This window comes from Mus caroli, chromosome X (assembly GCF_900094665.2).
Source record: "Mus caroli chromosome X, CAROLI_EIJ_v1.1, whole genome shotgun sequence".
Taxonomy (NCBI): Eukaryota; Metazoa; Chordata; class Mammalia; order Rodentia; family Muridae; genus Mus; species Mus caroli.
In genome coordinates, this window is record NC_034589.1 from 105969702 (window position 1) to 105990947 (window position 21246).

Here is a 21246-nt window from a genome sequence, read left to right on the forward strand (position 1 = left end):
TGCTGCCTTTGTAAGAAACCAATAGTATACGTGTATTCAGGTAGAATGCATTCAACTCCCATCACATATTATATTGAGAAGGGCCACAGCAGAAGGACAAAGGTAGGGAAATATCCGTCCCCTACTAAGGTTCTCTTCACTGCCCCTTGTCCAGCCACCTTGCCCCTGTTTTCATACTTGCTGCTTAAATATTTGATTATGCAAAAGAAGGAGCAGGCAACTGCTTTAGCTATAATCACATCCTCTTTCAATGTTTACACAAATTTATGAAAACTCAAGCAAATATCCAAAGCAATCATCCCCTTACTCAGCTCCTCTGTGTACACAAATCCACACAGACATGCATACACAACCAGCAGCTTCCTTAGCTAAGGAGACCTGAGAACATGGTTTTAATAAGTAAATTAAAAAATAAGAGGTGGAAAAGGTAGTAGTATAAGAATATGCTCCACACCACTTAGATTAGCGGTGAATGAGAAAGGCTCTGGATTAACAGTTTTCTTTCTGCAGCTGAAATACATAATCTTTCAGGAGAAAGATAGTTTCTTGTTATAATGGAGAAATAAAGTGTAAAGGAAAAAAAATGTCATATCTCTATCCATACCACAGTGTTCCTTTTGAGAGACTGATTCCTTAAAACAAACAACAAAACAAGCTCATTTTGTTGCCACTATAGATAGACGTGTGCATGCACATGTATGTGTGTGCCTTCAGAAAGGTTTGTTATTATTGAAAACGTTGTCTTAATATTCTTCTGAAATTAGACAGAGAAAAATATATACTCTGTAAAACATGTGCTTATTTATTTTAGTAAAAATAAAATAATGTAAATTTTTAACAAGCTTATTTCTAGGTACGTAATTTATGCCTCGCAGGCTACAAGCACATGAAACATTTTTGAACTTTTACTTTTTAATTTTCTTCTTTCTAGTCCACATCTAAAAGGTAAATTCAAATAAACTGAATCTTCCAACTCCTGATGTGATGGTTGGTAGATTTTATGGGAAGCCCGTGAAGACCTTTGTCCCTTTTTGCTCTGCTTCAAAGTGCACAAAGGTCCCTTATAGTGCTCAGGTGGGGTTATAGATATGAAAGTATTCTAACAGCCAAGCGGCTTGGAACTTTTGGTCTCTTTGTCAGACTGTATGGGTGTATGGCTACTTGGAATTAAAAATAGGGTTTTAGATTAATGGTTACAGGTGCACTTTCTAACTGGAAGATAAGCCATCAATCAGTGTTTAAGGATCTGATAACTTATGCACTAGAAGAAGAGATCGTATGATACCTTACCTGTTCAGGGTTTTGTACTATGTATCTCCTAATGGTGGTTTGTGGATATGTAGTAACTTTCACTGTTGGAGAATGGAGTTCCTGTGGAGAAAAATTAAATCCATATAACTATATAAAGTTATCATTATTTGGTTGCTTGGATCTATCAAAAATAAAAATAAGGAACATTTTTCATAGTGAACATTATACAGTCCCTTTTATGAACAATGATATATGACTTTATAATTTATTTAATGTTAGTGTTAAAAGTACTTTTGCAAAGCTGCAGTTGCTCGGCTCTATTGTAAGTAATTGCATTTACTAATTTCTATTTTTACCATACTTTTTCACAAATTGTTATGGTTTCATTACATATTCATTTTTATTAAAGTTTGGTAAGTAAAAACTCTATAAGATCTGAGAGTTTATTTGTCTTTAAGATTGATTGATTCTCTAGACCCAATGACTCAGTAAATACTTTACTGGCTACTTGCTTGGAAAGGAGCAGGGGCAACTGGAGGCTCATTGATTACCTTATATGCTTACTTCTTTAAGAACTTCATTTTTCAAGTCATCACTCACAGCTGTATCCTTTGCCAAAAGGTTAGTGTCTCCCCAAATCTAACACTTTGAAAGGGATCCATTCCCTTTGAAAATGCCTTCAATTCATGGACAGGTTGGATCATCAAAGTTCTAGATTTCACTGAAATATTTTCATGGCACACCAGACTTGAGATGTTTTTGGTTGCAATTATTGTAGGTGATACTACAGACAGACCAGAAACTGCATTCACTCTTCATAGTCTTGCTGCTCTTTGCTTTCAAAAGTCTGTTGTCCTGACTGTAGATGGTTCAATCTTGGGGAGTGGTTGATTGGTGCTTTAGATGAGAAATTTCTCCTATGGACTCAGTTATTTGAAAACTTTGTGCTCAAATGATGGTACTATTTGGATAGATTATGAAATCTTTAGGTGGAATAATCTTCCTTCAGGAAGCACTTTACTGAAGATGGGTTTTGAAGGTTTATAACCTCACTGTACTTCCAGGATATTCTTTATTACATGTTTGTTGTTAAGATGTGATCTCTCAGGTTCCTGCTTCAGCCACTTGCTGTCATGGCTCTCTTACCATTATGAACTCATTCTCTGGAACTGTAGGCCAAATGAACTCTTTCTTCCTGTGCTGCCCAGTTTTGTTAACTTGACACAAGATAGAAAGGAACTTCAATTGAGAAAATGTCTCCTTAAGATCACTATTCAGGTAAGTCATTAGGACATTTTCTTAATTAGTGATTGATGTGCAAGGGCCCAGGATATTATTGATAGGACCACCCCCCCCCTAGGCCGGTGGTCCTGAGTTCAATAAGAAAGCAAGCTGAGCAATCCATGTGGAGCAAGCCAGTAAGCAACACTTTTCCATGGCTTCTGCATCTCAGCTCCTGCCTCCAGGTCCCTGTCCTGTTTGAGTCCTTGTCCGGACTTCCTTCAATGATAAACAGCGATGTGAAAGTGTAAACTAAATAAATCCATTCCTTTTGGTCATGGTGTTTTATCACAGCAATTGTAACCCTAACAAAAACAGAAAATGGTACCAGGATAGTGGAGTATTACTGAAAAAGGACTGACTGTGTTGTTTTGAGGAGGATTGTGGAAGGACTTTGGAACTTTAGGCTAGAAAAGTCATTGGATTTTGAGAGCTTAATGAGCTCTTCTGCCAGAGCTTGAATGATAAGAATGTTGAGAGCGGTGCATATGATGAAGGCCTGGCTTCAGAGAAAAGTAGAACTTCTATCAGGTCACATGTGTGAAGGATCTGCAATATCTGGTCAGCTGAAGCTGACTAATCAACTGTGACTAAACAAGAGACCTGAGCCACTATAGTAAAACCTTTACTTCTCTGTGACAATAGATGCTGATCATCTGGGGCTGAAGAATCAGTTGTGCTCAAGGAAAGACAGTATCATTGACGTGAGGTCTTCTAGGAAGTGTTTCCTAAGAGTTAGCGCACAGAAGGTATGTTTTAGATGTAGCCTCGGTTAACAGCATGGTGTAAGAGTTTCCCAGGTGGTACTAGTTTTGAAGGCATGAAGGGAGTCACAGAAAACAGCTGAGGATTGGCACTGTGAGAAGTCAGGAGTGTCCACTGATGAAGGTGCAGCCTTAGTAGCAGTTAAAGCCATAGAATTTCAGGGGTCATGAAGAGAAGTTGAGGCTTGGCATCATAAAAGGAGCCTGGGAGAAGCTATTGGTGAAAGTGCTGCCCAGTTGCAGCAAGAGACCCCAACATTTTAGAGATGCCAATGCTATGGAATAACCACCAAGAACACCAGCAGCAATGGAGTTGGTGTTGAGTCAACTGGTACCTAGAAGATAAGCTGTGTGTGGTGTAGACAGTGGAGCCTGAGAAGTGACCTAGGCCCTTTGGAGGAGCCCCGAAGTTCATATGTGGATCCCAGACATCGAAGACCAATTTATTTATATTTGGAGACTGTTTTTGCGTTTTTCAGATAGTGATTATGCCCTGGTTATTCCATTTTGAAGTAAGGAAGTATTTTACATGGTTATTATTTTATAGGCCCTCACAATTGAGAGACGTTTGATGTTAATAGACTTTTGATTTTTAAAAGAGATTGGATATTTTAAAGAAATTGAATATTTAAGGGTTTGAATTTTTCAAGGCTGTGTGAGACTTTTCTAAGTTTGTAAAATGTTTTGTATTGAAGTATCAATATTCATGTCCGACCTTGGGGATGAACAGGACAAAGAAGGTTGTGGCTTAACAGTAAGTTATTTGTGTGTAACATTGACAAGTGGTCAGTTGTGCTGGCTAGTTTTATGTCAACTTGGTACAAGTTAGAGTCATTAGAGAGAAAGAAGACTCAAATTCATCTATAACATCAGGCCTGTAGGGCATGTTCTTAATTGTGACTGATGTGGGGCCACGCTTGGGCTGGTGGTCCTGAGTTATTTAAGAAATCAGGCTCAGCAAGCCAGTGCAGAGAGAGTAAACAGCATTCCTCCACAGTTTGGTTTCTGCATCAGCTCCTGCTTCCAGCTTCCTGCCCTGTTTGAATTCCCACCCTGAACTTCCTTTGATGATGAACAGTGATGGGAAAGCATAAGTCAAATAAGCCCTTTTCCCCCACCCCCAAATTATTTTTGGTCATGGTGTTTTATCACAGCAATAGTAATATTAATTAAGTCACTTCTCTAAGTCACTTTTGGTTATAGTGATTTATCATAGCAACAGGCAAGTAACACTAATATATGGTACGTAAACCATTATCATTCCTTATAGTCCCAGCCCCCACTGTTTTCCCTCACCAACAAAAAGGGTTTCTGCCAGCAGTGTTGTAAGTTGTAGGAAGCACGTAGGTACTTGTGCTCATAGATAAGCACTAGAGGAACCAGGAATGTCAAACAGTTAAACATAAAGAGTTATCTTTTCAAAAGGAGAGATGTATAACCTTTTTTAGGCCAGAAGGCTGGGAACGGATGTGGTTAATAGCCTGGCGACATCTGCTCTATCTGTATAGCCAGGCAACACTGGCTCCCACAGACTTATGTTTATCTCAGTCAATCTATGGTGCTATCTTCCCAGAGACCCTTATCATGAGCATTGTTTACCTTGAGCCTTCTTCCTTAGTTAATTTATAGAACCCGTCTTTATGGAAGATGTCACTTGTGTTTTACAAGAGTTTCAATGTAATCATGTTTTAAGCTTTGCTGTACACATGGGCTTGGGTTTAATTATCATCAGAAAATATTTTCCAAACTGTGCTGTGCTTAAATATGTCTAAAATAAACCATCCAGTGTCAGATTTTCAAAGTTTGAACCTTAACCAGCTACTGAGTCCTGTTTAATCAGACTTTCTTTTTGCCTCACAGGGACATCCTGCTGGCTGTGGTGTTTGTAGAGACTCCCACAGCAAATCAAAGAATGAGACTGGCTATCTTAAGCCCCAGATAGGGATATTTAAAGTCTTTCAAGGAAGGACAACCTCTACAATGACTTGGGTAGTTGTATTCTTCCCATTGATATCAGCTTTGTGAAAATCTAGGAAGTTTCATAGATCAGGGGGAATGCCCAGTTTCTTGTCTGGTTTGCTTTCTGGAGAAGAGATGATGGTGCCTGCTCAGTGGTCAAATGGTCTTCTGGTGCTTTTTTGGGGGAGAGTGAAAGCCTTTTCTGATGTGGAGTCACTTTTGGAATAAGGCTATTCTTCAGCTAAGGCTATCTGATGTGGCAACATCAGGCACATTGGAAACCACACAGTGTGACCAAGAGTAACTCTAAAAGCAACAGCAGCAGCTTGGTAACTAAGTGCCTCTCCATACTTTTTAAACTGCACTTGGTGATATTTTTTTTAAGTATTTGTTTTTTTTTTCTTTTTGGATGCATGCCCATAGGGTTAGAACAAAATATTACTTGAAGGGAGCCAATTAAAATTTTAGCTGTATCTGGGCATAGTAGCATACACCTTTAAATATTCCTTGGGTTGGAGATAGAGAGCCATTTAATAGACATTAAAAGAAACAAAAAATCTGTATGTGGTGATGCAGGCCTGTAATTATAGTACTTAGGAGGCTGAAGCAAGAGGATCTAGATTTCCAGATTAGCCTGATGTACATACTAAGACTTTGTCTCAGAAATTTATCGAGAAAAAAAGAAAAGAGAAAGAGAAAACACTAGAATAAAGTCATTTGTAAACTTTTAATGGAAAAGTCAATATTGTTAATATAAGAGTCGTTACACATCAAAAGAAAAGATTTGTAAATTCGTAGAATCATCAAATATATGTATAACTTAATAAAGTAAGGCTCATGGATTCCTCAAAAAGGAAGTGTGGGAAGACTGTAAGAGCCAGAAATCATGGATATCTGCAGCAAAGCATTATTTGCTGGACATGACAAAATCATTGAACACATGAATTCACAGTGGCTTTGACTGCATGTATAATATCTGTCCAAGATCAAACAAGCCACAACACCAACATGGTTGGAAGAAGGGTTCATGAAGTCCTGCCCCTATCTAAAGAGCTACTGGGAACTGATGAATGCTTAAGGATGAAAAGTAAGTTTTTGTCAGGGATGTGGCTGCTAAGAAACTACTCATGCAGAGGGTCCAACACTCATGCTTATACAGGAAGCACCTAGAGAACTCTATACAAAATGATCAAAATACATAAAGGTGGGAGGAAAAAGTGTTGTGAGCAAAGGGGGAAGGAATAGGTAGCTGATTCGGTCACAACACAGTATACACAGTATGAGATTCTCAATTAAAATACGAGAAGAAAGGAAATGGTTAATAAACTTCAAACTATTCAACCAAAGTAGGAATTAAGAGTTTAACAACTACAAAATACCTCGTGTTTTCTAGAAACTTCACTCTTGTCAACACCCTAAATTGTATACTCCTCTCCCATGCAACTAAAAATTTAATATGCTTTATATTATGTTTCTCTGGACTTTAATATTTTTACACATGTCAATTAACTAAACATTATATTACAGTAGTAATAATTATTACAGCTTACATTTGGATATACAATACTTATATTAAAACCTAATAAAATGACTAGGACTCTTAGGTCATAAACATGAAAGGAAATAACAGTCTTGTGTGTCTCTGAAATCATAAACTCATAAGAAGGCTACTTTTTTGCCTCATGAGTATAAATTTTAAAGGACTATCATTCACAAAGTCAGTTCCTTGGTCAATCCAAATTTATGTATTTTCTTGGTTTTCAAATCAAGGACCCTTAAAATATCTGCATTCACTAGAATATTCTCAGCTAAAATTAAACTACACCTCAATTAGAAACAGTATGAATGAGAGAATAATGGATATAAAAATGTAATTATGGTACATGCTGTACAAATTTCTCATGGGCAGTTTATATTCATGTATGAGAATACCCTCTTGTTTGTGAGCACTGACGTTTTGTGAAGGTGTAGTTATATAAAGACATAAAGAGTGTCCCTACATATGAACAAGACTTATATAAAAAGAAGAAAACCAAGTTAACACAACTTTGTTTACCTGTTCAGCATTTTGTGTTATGTGGAGAGTGCTTGGTGCACAAGTAGATATTTTCAGAGTTGGAGAATGGAGCTCCTGTTGAGAAAAACAAAACAAAGCATTCAGAAATTGTTTCTGACCCCTGCATTTTGAAAGTCTTCAGTCACTGTGACTGCTAACCCATTCAATTGAATGGATGAGGTGTCCTTTATTTTTATAATAATCTTATTAGTCACAAATAAGAACATTGTGTGGAGACTTTCTCTGATGATGTCTATCCACATTTACTGAATTACTTGGACAACTTTTAATGTAACCTAATAATAAAATAATTTCTAGAGCATTTTTATAGCAATGCCATCTTGTATTATTGTTTTCTTTTTTCCTTCTTTGACAATTGTGCTAAAATATACCACAATAGTATTATATGTGTGCTGTGGAGCAAATGAAAATTTCGTAGAGCAAAAACAAAGAAAAAAATTATCAAACTAATAGATGAAGCTACCTTTGAAAAGTTGACTATTACTCTTAGTTTACTTCAAGTTGACTCCATTATACTTTATCTGTTGCTACCAACTTAATTCTAGAGTCAGCGACGCTGTTTTAAAATGATTCACAAAAGGGAATGAAGGTGGTATTCACAATGATTAGGCAAAATGATTACTGTGCTATCATTGCTTATATTTCTTCCCAAGTTAGGAAAGATGCACTACCTCATTAGTGTGCACAGATAATTTTTTTTTCATCGCACTGGGGATCAAACACAAGACCACATATGTTAAGTCATGGGCTTACCACTGAGCAACTCCCCCATCACTAGATTGCACAGACTTGATAGTATTACTCAAGCTCATCACACCTTCCTATAATTTATAGAGGATTGACATGCCTCCAGGATATCTCCCCACAAACAGAAAATAAAATAAAATAAAATAAAATAAAAAGTTTCCTAAGAAAGGGATGATGAAAATCTGAATCACAGATATACAAGGTTAACACTGACAGTTTATCAGAAGCCAAGACACTTACTCCAACTGAAGAATGTTCTGAACACTTGGGCACTATTTTTACCATCTTCCCCTTTCTTTATTTTAACTTCAAATACTATAGATCTGGTGTTTTCTGGATGCCTCTAAATAGGTTCCTGGATTTCCTGCTAGAAGCTAAAAGCTCTTCAGATGAATGCAGAAGATTACAGACTGTAAAACAAATGGGCACATATCCTTCACTTCAGAAAAAAACGATTCCAAATACAACCATGTGCTAATAGATGAGGCCCACAGATCATGGAGAAAAAATGAGATTTTGGGTTTTTTGTTCTACATGAACATAATTTTGTTTTTTTAAAGATTAAGATTAGTGAGATGTTTTACTAGCATATTAACTATACAAAGTAAGTGGTTTCATCATGATAGTTACATGCCTATAATGTAATTAGGTCATATTTATCCCCTTTATTAATCCTGGAAACAGTCATTTCCTGTTCCATAAGAAGTGAAAAAAAATTTGTGAAAGAATCAAAGAAGAGCATGTCATAATTTTAAGGTCACACCAAGAGGGGTTTCCTTTTTAGTAGACTTTCTAAGTGTTTAGCTTTGTATAAATCACTCTCTCTCTCTCTCTCTCTCTCTCTCTATATATATATATATATATATATATATATATATATATATATATATATGTCATATAGAGCATTCATATTATTCATATTGGAATCATTAATTCAACGAGCAGTGATATTTTGGTTCAATGTGTCCTATTTAGAGCCTTTCATTCCTGATAAGTAGTTCAAGGCACAGATGAGGTGCTTGGTTATCATGGTATAGTAGAAAGATGCCTGGGCTAGGAGTCAGGCTCCTTGGGTTGGAACCTAGGTATAGTACTACTCAGATTGTGATATTGGTTATCTCATGTCTCTTCCATGAGCTTCAGTTTCTGCATGTGGGAAATTACATATAGTTATTGTGTAAGTGTGGCTTAGACAATGCTTAATCTCTGTTCTATTTCTGATATTATGTAAACAAAAGAGATAATTTTTAACTTATTTTTTTGCATTTTGGTTCTATATTAAGAAAATAATTTTAAATTATTTAAGCTTGTCAATCTTGTTTTCCTTTGATAATAAGAATGTTGCTAATGCTGATGATGGTGCTAACAAATATTAAAAGTTTCCTATATCAAACATCTTTTATAGAGCTTTGAAATCCAATACCTAAAACAACTTCATAAAGAAGGTACCAGTATAACTCTATTAGACTTATAAGTCATTTTATACAAAACAGCCTAATTTACATAGATGATGATTATAGAGATATTATTGGGTACTAGATAGAATTCAACAACAATGGCAATGACTCCAGAAATAAGGCTTTTAACCCCTCTATATTTTGCCACATTTAAACTTGCTTGATTATATTTTCAGTTTTACAAATTGTAGAATCTACTTATAAGATAAATTGTGATTAGGTATTACATGAGGACCCTAAATATATTTTTATTTCTCTCTTTCAAATTAGTTCTTGTGGAAAGTAACACTTACATTTTTAGCGCTTGGAGAATAAGTAGAAGTCTTTGTACATGCTAGAAAAAGTGCTCCACCACTATGTTATACCCTGGCTATTGTTTTCTATGGTAGAATTTTAGTATGTATGCCAGGCTGGCCTCATGATCCCCCTACTTTAGTCACAGCATGCTGGATAGGTGTGCATCAGCATACCCAGTTACAAAGCAACTTTAGTCATTCTGAAAACATTATACATACTTAAAAGTGATTGCATGAGGAGACAACCCTGATTAAAAGATTTAATTGCTCTAAATTCAACAAAGGATATCTGCAGACTGCATGATATATCTGAAGAGTATAGCCACGGGGCTCTAAATCAAATAACACACTAAAGTTCTATTTACCACTTATGTCAGTTAATCCCCTTAATAGTTCAGGATGGTTCCACTTTTTCATATAAAATATACAGTATATTATTGAGTCATCTAGTCTTCTGCCCCAGAAATGATAACCATTACCTTGCTTTCAACTTACTTTACACAGAAGTCTGGTAAAATCAGTGTTCATCATTACACAGGCTAGGTCTGGTATGAAACCCAGGTCTGTTTGTCCTGTGCTGCCTCAAGTAATGCTTTTTTAGCTTTTTGCAAAGTTGTAACAGTGTTCTTCCTTCTCTTCCTCATTTACTTTTTATAAAGTAGACACTGCATGAACAATTTTAAAATCAAAGTGGGTTGAAATCAGTTGGCTTTCTGAGAGAATTTCACCACATCACTCAAGATAATTTTCTGCATCTTAGCACATACTATATGAGAGCCAAGAACTTTGGTTTCCAGTAGAGAATTCACTATTCACAAAAATGTATCCATTTTCAGCTGTTAAAATAGATATGTGTTTTTCAGAGTTAAATCAGTTGGAGTATAAATGGCTCAAGTTTCTCAGTTATTTACTCTAATCACAGTGCTTTTCAGTATCACAGTGCAATGGAAAAAGAAAGAAAATCAGAAGCTGGCAAGCTGCTATTTCCCTCTAGACCTACAAAACATAGGCTATGTTCTGAATTTAAGGATTATTTGAGAAATGAAATTGAATATCAGAATAGATGTTTTTTGTTCTCTAATATATTTTTATGCTGTTCTAAGATGATAAAGATAGCATAGTCAATAAGTGACTTATAATGAAAATAGAAACATGTTTAAAGTGAAACAAGTTATTATGTAATCAAAGTTAACTAAAGTAGGCAATTAATATAATGAAAATCTCAAAAGTAAGTATCTAAATGCAATGAGTCAGGATTCCTTAAAATAGCTGTGCTATTGTCTTGGACTGTTGGAATACTGGATTTTTTAATTTGGTTTTTCTCAGAGAGCAGTGTATTGAGTAATCCCAGCTGGTCTTGAACTTGCTACTGAGCCAAGAATAACTTTGAACTTTTGATTCCCAAATGTACATATGGACCACACACAGTCTATGTGGGTATTGGATATCACACACATGGATTTGCGAATGCTAGCAAGGACTCTACCAACTGAGCTCTACCTCCAGCCCTCTTTATATACATGCAATGTATATTACCTGTTATGTAACAGAGAAGTCTAACAATTAACAGAGCATACTCTCTATTCTTTTCAAACTTATAATTGGGCAGCAGATAAAAATTTACAAATCACAGTGAAGTATGAACTATAAGGAGCTTCATGTGTTAAGAGGTGAAGTCAACCTTGGGTAATTAAAGATTGGATCACAAGGAAACATAGGAGGAACATAACAAATGTCACAAGAGTTTTGTTAGCTATTGGTGAGAGGTATAGGAACTGGGATCTTATTTACAGAATGGTATCTTATACTTTGTCTGAAGCACAGGGCAGTAGAATAGAATTTCAACAAATTAGGCCAGAAGAAACAGATCAAGGAGTAGATCTGAAACTGAAACAAAGAAATTTATAGGCTGAATGTCACCAAAAGTCTAATAGGGAGAAGAATGAGTTGAGGTATTTGTAAAAAACCTGAGGAATTTTTTCTAGAAAAGACATTTTAGGTGTAATTAAATTTATGATGAATTTAAAATAGTTTTTATGTTAGAATTTTCACATTTGATCCAGTCACTTTTGCAAAATTTTGATCAAGTACAAAAATAGGCTAATGTAAAAATTATTTTATTTTGGCTCACAGTTTCAGAAAGCTTGCAGATATGTGTGATTAAAAAGAACAAGGTGGCTGGGCAGTGGTGGCACAGGCCTTTAATCCCAGAACTTGGGAGGCAGAGGCAGGCAGATTTCTGAGACTGAGGCCAGCCTGGTCTACAGAGTGAATTCCAGAACAGCCAGGACTACACAGAGAAACCCTGTCTCGAAAAAAAAAAAAAAAAAAAAAAAAAAAAAAAAAAAAAAAAAAAAAAAAAAAAAAAAAAAAAAAAAAAAAAAAAAAAAGAGAGAGAGAGAGAGAGAGAGAGAGAGAGAGACAGAGAGAGAGAGAGAGAGAGAGAGAGAGAGAGAGAGAGAGAGAGAGAGAGAGAGAGAGAGAGAATTTATTCAGGAACTAGCTAGGGATAATATTCACTGAAGAACCTATCCAAAATGACCTTATTTTTTTAGTCAGGCCACATTTCCTTCAAAGTTTCTAGACTCTTCAAAATATAGCGCTTCAATGCAGGAATGATTTAAAACACGAGCTTGTGGTTGCCATTTCATAATTGAGGCACAATAACATCCAAGCTAAAGTTTGTGGAAGAAGATAAATGGGTAAATACTCCATATGAAGCAAAGTCTTTCATTAGAAAGTTACATATGTGAGTACAGTGTCACTGTCTTTCAGAGACCAGAAGAGGGCACCAGATCCCATTACAGATAGTTGTGAGCCACCATATCTTTGATGGGAATTCAGCTCAGGACCTCTGGAAGAGCAAGCAGCCAGTACTCTTAACTGCTGAGCCATCTCTCCAGCAAAGCTGAGGAGAAGGGCGATCCTGTAGGAGGAAGAGCACTCTCAATTAATCTGGACCCCCGAGATCTCTCAAACACTGGACCACCAAACAGGCAGCATACACCAGCTGATATGAGGCCCCCAACACATATACAGCAGAGGACTGCAGGGTCTGGATTCAGTCAGAAAAGATGCCCCTAACCCTCAAGAGACTGGAGACCTCACGGAGTTTAGAGGTCAGGTGGGGTGGGGGTTGGGGGCATCCATGTGGAGATGGGGTGGGGTGGGGAGGAGGTGTGGGATGTGGAACAATAGGAGGGTGTAGGGGGACGGGGAATGGAATATAGGATGTAAAAAATAAATTAATTTAAAAGAAAGGAAGAAAGAAAGTTACAAATATAGTTTGGTTTGTGGATGAAAAGTTATAATAGTTTGTATAAGAGAATCTTTGGGTTCACAACTAGTATGTCAAACCATTAGAGGATTATGGAATAAAATTTAATAAACAAAATCACTTCACTTGGACAGAACTTCATTATCAGGACAAGAACATGGAATATATCTAAAAGCAACCTAATTAATGTCTTCAAGCAACAATGGCTCAGGGAACCGATGCCATGACCAGTCAAAATACCTGCCCTTCAACACCACATGCCATAACAATTGTGAAAAATATTTATCCATCAAAACCACAAGCCAAATATAAACAAGTCAATTTCAGATACTTCATAAGGCCGAAGACCTGGAAAACTCATCGAATAACTTCTTTATATTTATTATTTTTAGTTTATGTGTTGTTCAATTTTTAAAAAGGAAGCAATATCTGACTTTCTAGTTTGTTTTTTTGTTTTGTTTTGTTTTGTTTTGTTTTTTTCCGAGACAGGGTTTCTCTGTGTAGCTCTGGCTGTCCTGGGACTCAGAAATCCGCCTGCCTCTGCCTCCCAAGTGCTGGGACTATAGGCGTGCACCACCACGCCCGGCTCTAGTTTAATTTCAAAGAGAGCTTGTGCAAGAGTGACAGTCTGAAACAACTCCAGTTAAGAACTACGTCTTTACAAAAAAACATATTCAGGAATTAGGGAAGCCATAATCATCTAAATGGAAGGAAAACCAGAGGAATGGAAGAGAGAGGGAGGAACAGAAAAACAGGATAAGGAGAAAGGAAAAGCGTACACATTCTGTTTTCCAGAACATTTCCTTCCGTTTGTCATTGAGTCTTGGTTTTAGAAATAATTTGTCAACCTTTAAGAGCTGTAAAGCCTGGGTGGCATAAGAGAGTAAAGAAGTATTATGTGTGTCACCCTCTAGTTAATGCAAAATAATATAGTAGGCTACATCTGGGGTGGCTGTATGTCAAAAAAATTCGGAGTGAGAAAAAAAAAAACCCTTAACAATAACTTAGTAAGGTCTGAATCAAGATGAATTATTTACAGAGCCTGGAATGCAAATAACAACAGTGGAAGTGGAGAGGGTGGCATCTGCAACAGAATGGAAAGCTGTAGCAAATGGAGGATAGACCAAAAAGCAGGATGGGAGGTCCCGAAATACTCCTTTGGCATCATTAAAGACATTTTTGTGTCATTTAGATCCTAAACTTCACATGAAGGTAAAGGGAGGATCTTATCCTTTCAGCATTTCCATCAAAGTTATCCTAAGGCAGTTGGACTCTTGAAATAAATAAAATTAATGTCTTGCATCAACATATATTTTGATTAAAAATCAGTAAAAATATTAAAAACAGTAAAAGTATTACAGAGAAATATTTTAAATATTAATTCTGAATGACAGCAACATTTTCATTCCTGAGAAAGAACATATTTCAGATAGAATGGCATTTGTGCCACATTTTCTTAGAAAGTCTATTAAGACATCAGAGTTACTATGTAGCTAAGACTGGACTCAAGTTCATTGTGATCCTCCCACCTTGGGCTCCTGAATGAGGAGACTATATACCAAATCTATCATATGGGTTTTTTTATGTTCAACTACATTATCTCAGGCAGTTTATAATGGGTACATACACCATTTGGTGTTGAAATACAACAATGAATCAGCTAGCACTAACTTTGTAATGTTAATGAGTCAAGTGCACATGCCAAGAATATTGCATATTGCTTTTACGTGTTGACCTGCAACTAACTGCTAGGTTTAAATCCCAATTTTAGTATGCACTAGCCTTATTCCAAAGGTTATATTCTCTCCATTTCATGGACCTGGTCTGTAAAAATGGAAATGAAATAGAATTTCATTTACTGGATACCATTACATATATGTCATTCAGTAATCAATACAGTCTGAAAAAATAAATGAACAGAGGTTCTAACAAGTCCAGTGGCTTATTCAAGGTAATACAATACTTAACACTCACCTATGTGTCAGGTATTGTATTATGTGTTTTCCATTATATGTAATCCTATAACTGTAACAATAACCTATAAGTTCCTTTGTATTGTTGTCCCACTTTATATGAGGAAAATGACATATACAGCTAATGAGTTCCCGAACCTGGTACTAAACTCAAGTTTAAACTCTAAGCTACATTGTTTTCAGAGTTCCAGTCTACTACAGTCCCCCTGAACACTTACTATGTGAACATTTAAGTCCTGACCATTTAGTACCTACAGCTCTGCCTAAGACACTCCATAGAGAACAATTTTTTGGGAATTTTCTAAGTAACAGCTGTTTAGACTGTCAAATCTCAACCTCTTCAAGGATCTCTATCTGACTTTCACTTATCTCTCTGTGGATCTGACCAAAGAGCTCAAGATATTCAAGCAACAGAGAAAAAAATAAATGAATTAGTTAGTAGAGAATATTATATGTACAGTGGAAGATTTTTTTTCACTATATATTTGGAACTATACTGTAATGAACATGGAACTTCTTCATGATTTTTAATTTGAGTTTTAAATTTTTTTCTTAGAAGCAAATACATGATGTTTCCCAATAAAGATCATGGGAGTATTATGACCCTCTTGCTAGTCCCAATACTTAACAACAATCACTGAAAATAGTAGTATTGAGTTAGACTAGGTATAGGAACAATAGTTTCAAAGGAGGTATTTTTCATCTTTATAGTTCTTTTTATTGAAAATAATATTTTCACACAATACATTCTGATCACAGTTTACTAAAGTAAAAAAAAAATAAGATAAAAAGATTAGAAACACACACACCACAAAACCACAAAATCTGAAAACATAATATATTTAAAACTATCTGGCATTTACCCTGATGGAATTTCACAAGGTAAACTATTATTTGAATTAAGTCCCTGAATAGTGTGGAGAACACTTGTTAGAATGTTTCAAAATCAGTATCATTATCAAACAGCTGCCTTAGGTTATTTTTGAGATATTTTCAATGCTTTACAAAATAAGAAATATGTAAATACCAGCACCATTTTTTAAAGAGGAGACAAACATTTCATTCAATTAAAACTGAAGTCTATGATTATGTTGTCATGAAAGGAAAACAAAACAAAACAACAAAAAAAGTAGTTCCATTCCTTTCTTCCCTCAAGCCCAAATCTCTCACTTAAAATCCTTATTTCTGATTGTTATTCTCTCTCTCTCCTCCTTTTCCTCTCCTTTTCCCTTTCCCTTCCCCTCGCCCTTTCCCTCTCTGTCTCTGTCTCTCATTCTCTCCCCTCTCTTGCTCTCTAGCTTTGTTAAGAAAGCTATAAAATGGAGAGAGAACAAAAGATACAGTTCTCTATTCAGTTCATGCTGTCTTTAACTTTTACCAGGATATATTCTCCGGAAAAGTAAAGAAGAGCTTGTACTGGGATAGCTGATGATATGAAAAGTCAGTTTAAATATATTTATTTAGAAAGGCTTTAACTATTAAATGAAGCTTCAGAGTATGACAAATCTCTCAGTAGTTTCAGGAGAAATTGTGAAGAAAGAACAGTTGACACAATCTTTCTTCTCTTCTTCCACTGGCTGCATTCCCTGGCCATCACCACATCACAAGGACAGCTTGTGAGTGTCACAGCCTGAAAACTGGCCCACAGATTTATCAGACCTGCCTTAACAAGAGACAATTGCCATGAACATTTTCACCCAGCAATTAGGTGCACTAACAATTTCTAAAGCTTCATTTAATTGTAAGCACAAAGGGGATGACCGACTCTGAAAACACAAACCCCTTTATCCCATGACCTCATTCTTGACTCAGGCAACCTACTTCCCTGAACAATCATTCCCTTTACTGACCACACCCTTGAACAACAATTTCTCAAGCAGCACACCCCTCCACACAGAACAGAAAAAATGTCTAGTAGTAAATAGAAACTTTAACACAGTAGGGAAGTCACTCCTGCCCTTTGCAACCAAAGACAAAGGAAAATAAAATGTAAACAAACCTAAGCCCCAAGTGAATAATTATTGGCAATGAAGGTCATTTACAAATTTACATTTACCTTTAGGCTACTCTCTGAGGTCAGACTTTTTTATTGCAAGTTTTCAAATTGAAAATAATGGCAAACTTTTAAAGCCATACATTAAACCCCAATATCTTATTTGAGAAAGTGCTCATGACAACATATAAACTCATATTTCTATGTTAGCTAGGTCACTGACATCCCAGACTGTGTTTATCCTCCAAGTGGACTTTCCTTGGATAAACAAATGGTATTTATCCAGATCACGACATTTCCTGTCAAATAGGCACTTCAGAAGAAACTGGTCACTGAATGACTGGAGTTTAACATATTTAATTTTGATCCATTTTTCTTTCTCAAAACTCAGTATTCATGGAAAATATCTTGACCTTCATGAATACTTAAATTAGCCAAAGGAAAAAATATAAGTCCAATGAATAATTCACACCAGTGTTGTTCATTTATGGCAGTCTACCATTTTGAGTTAATTATGGTGGTTTAATATTTAAGCATTAAGGATTGAATTCTAAAGGGTTCTGTTGGTATTGTTTTCTTTGGCTTTAAATAACTTTGAGAACATTACTCATTTATTTGTAAAATCACATTGGGCTTGAAAGTGTTTCTGGCCTTGTATGAGTATACTTGTTCTTGTAGGTTAACCTAATATTTAAAATTCTACTATTAATTAAGATAAGGTAGGCTCAACTGGTATCTACATTTAATTTTATTTGAGAAATACCCTAATAATCAGGCAAAATAATAACCAAGAAAACCATAAGTATGTCTCATCAATTATAGATGAGAAGTGAAAGCAACATTATATATCATATAGAGAGAAATATGAATCTGTTTACATCTATCAGCATAATTTTAATACACAAGAGAAGAATAGTAGAAAACATTCTAAAATGCCAAAGATAGAAAATACTAAATAATCATAAATGCTGTTTAGTTAAGTCTAAGATTAAGATTTGGGAAACAAAGTAGAGTAGTATGAATTGTTTCTCAAAGGAAATATATTTTATAACTGGCAAGACTTATTTTAAAATCCACATTCTCTAAGTATCATACATTAACCAAACAAGTAAAAGGTTTAACTGAATCCACTGTGGCCAGAAATTGAATGCTAATCCTCATTGGCTTGCCTTCCCCTGTAGTAAACTCTGAAATTAGCATAATTGCCACATAGCAGCTCATCTAAAACTCAAGACATTAAGAAAAAATTTCTTGAAACTGGAAGGGAGTTTTGAGTAATCTCTATTGCCTTGTGCCCAGATGGTCCTGTAGTAAAGGTCTGTCACAGTGCAGCCACTTTGTAAGCAGGAAGGTAATTTCAGGTCGCATCTAGGAGGACTTTACATACTGCCATAATCCCACCAACAAAGAGGAAGGAAGAAAAACTAAATAGAAGGGCTTGCTATTCATGGTCATTGTGGTCGCTGACTTTAAAAGCTGTTTAATTATAGTCCCTTTTAGTGCAATTTATCTCCAAGTCCACCGGAAATTTTATAGTCAAAGTTTCTTTTTTTTCTACCAAGGAAAAAAAGGCTTCTTCTTTCCCTCTACCAAATAGCTTGAATTTCATCTCTCTCATGTCCATTCATTCATTAGTTTTATTTCTCTCTAGTCATAAATAACCCCATACCTCACAATGAACTCCATTCCAGAATCTTATCTCAGCTATTAAAGTCACACTTTCAGGCTATAAGGTGTTATACGGCTTTTCTACAAGGAACTAAGTTTCAGGATGAAAAGAGTCTTAAAGAGATCAATTCAGCAAATTCTGTATAAAAGAAAGAAAGTTTTATAAAAAAGCTTAACCATCTTAGTTTGACCCTGACATTATTATTAAGAATGGAAGCTGAAACAAGGAATAAACAGTAAAATACAATTGTCAAAATTGTCCTATATTCAGTATTACTTTTTAAAAAGAATTTTGCTTTTACGTGTGCATCTATCATTCTTTTGCTAGCATGTTCACATGAAAAAAAAAAGGCTGTGGGTTGAATTAACTGAAAAGTAGGATGACTTCAGCATTCCTATGATAATTGTAATTGTTTTTAACAATTGTTTTGGATATATTCAGGATCTAAGATGGTATCAGGTTTGTTGTTCATTAACATGCTAATGTTGAATGTTGGAATGTAAATTGGAGTATTAGAATGATCACTTATACAACCTGGGATTTTTTTTTTTTTTAACCTTGATAGTTGTCTATGCTTTGAACACAATACAGATTAAGGTTTTTCCTAGCTACAGAAAGAAAAGGTGTGGATTCCGATGGGAGGAGTTGGGGGAGGCACTAAAAGAAAAATAAAATTACTGGTATTAAATTTTCTGTAATTTCCCTGCATTTAAACTGCTAAATAAGACAATAGTAAAATAATTGTGCTCATAGTTTGGAAACCATTTGTATCTTTGAGGAAATATTTTCATAGTTTTACTGTACATTTTAAGAATGTTGCTTTATATTCTACTCGATTATGGGTTTTAGAGAAAGAACATCTACTGTTTGCAGTTGATATAATAATATAAGATAGGATAAGACCCTAGTCATTCCTTTATGAGGTCTTCACAGTATAAATACTATGGAAATACAATTTCAGTTTGGATAGAAGCTCACAGAAAGCTTAAAGTTATATACACTTAATATAAAGGGAGTTAGAGACAGACTTTAAGCTGTCATTTTTTAAATAATCTTTCCATGTTACTTTTTATGTACTTTCAAGACTATTAGCACAGGTATTGGTCGTAAGAAAAAAAATACCAATTTATCTCATTTTCAGGATGTTATTACAGATCAATCTTTTGTACCTGTATACCTCTTTCTTGCTTTTCAAATTCTATAACCTTTCTTCTCCCAACATTCCATAAATTGCTCAGTTAGTATGTATAAGAATCAATGTGTCATTTTGACACCTAAAAAAATTCTAAGACATGTGCACCTGTCACTTATCTGGGATCAGCATACTATTAGCTGAACACAAATAACTACACGTCACTCCATATGTGCTATTGTCTCTATATCATTCTATTTGGCACAAAACACCTGTTTGCTCGTGATATGATGTGAATTAGTGGGGAACTGTTCTAAAAATAAACCTATTGCATTCAAATTGATGACTACTTTTGTCGTTAAAGGCAAAATGGCTTGCCACTTAGAACACATCTTTCAATCAACTTCAATTTTAAAAATATGCTTTTCTATACTCTGGCTAAGTTATGTAAATCATTAGAATGGCAACCAACCAACCACAGGCTCTAGTAAATGGGGAAAAAAGCTAAGAGACAGAATTTGGGAGACTGTCTAACACATACATAACCGAAATCCACCAACAGCTATCCCATAGATTACAGCAAATGGCAAATGAAGCAGAAAAGAAGTGAGATTTAAGATTTGTTTTCCTTTTTCAAGATAATCTGGAATAGCTGTCTTTTATTACCTGGGAATGGTCGCTCCAAACCAAATTTTGGTAGGAGGAGGCAGGTTTGAGAGGCGAGAGTACTTCCCGTGAGCCGAGCGGGTCCAAGGCCTGCACCACCTTGTTCATTGGCCCACTGTAGGTCCTCACTCGTTCATACACTACATTTTTTTCTGGAGGCTGCTGGGCTTGACTTGGCTGATGGTAATAGTGGTAATGCTGAGGCTGGCACTGCAGGACCTCTGTGGGCTGCTGCGTCCCGCAGCTGCTGCTGCTGGTCTCACTCCAATAGCTTGAGCTCATCATCTTCTCGGTGGTGGTCAGAAACAGTTTCCCCAGAGTTTTCCCAGGTGCTCTCCCTAAGGAAAAAAAAAAAACTACATTAAAAAGATGATAACAGGGAGGGCAGGCATGCAGAGACACGCAAAGAAGACCTTTATCAAGCACCTTTTATCCCTGGTGGTACCAGTAAAGGATGAGTTACCCGAACAGCAGCAGGAGCAGGTCTGGCAGCTGCAGAGTAGACAGCAAAGTATTTGAGCTCAAAAGAAAACAGGAGCCACCCTGGGAGATTGCTCCAGGAAATGGCACTGACACGCCCCTGAGGGGCGGATTCACCTGGCAGGTTTGCGTGCCAGGAGAGGCCCTGCCTTGCCACAGAGATAGCAACAGGACTTCCCAGTAGGTAAAGTAGTCTAGAAAAAGTAGACACAGAAGTTCAGGGC

The 21246-nt window shown here is 36.0% G+C and overlaps 1 protein-coding gene across 1 annotated transcript in view; it reads right to left on the reverse strand.

Annotated features, from left to right (window-relative positions):
- The window catches only part of Pof1b (POF1B actin binding protein), a 60247-nt gene extending 39221 nt beyond the window's left edge, over window positions 1-21026 (reverse strand). Inside the window, exons 1-4 of the mRNA XM_021153727.1 lie at window positions 20969-21026; window positions 20543-20880; window positions 7312-7386; window positions 1291-1371 (exon numbers count right to left, since the gene is read on the reverse strand). Coding sequence (XP_021009386.1) covers window positions 1291-1371; window positions 7312-7386; window positions 20543-20827 — 441 coding nt within the window. The 5' untranslated portion in view covers window positions 20828-20880; window positions 20969-21026. The remainder of the gene's footprint in view (window positions 1-1290; window positions 1372-7311; window positions 7387-20542; window positions 20881-20968) is intronic.
- Window positions 21027-21246: the final 220 nt, after the last annotated feature.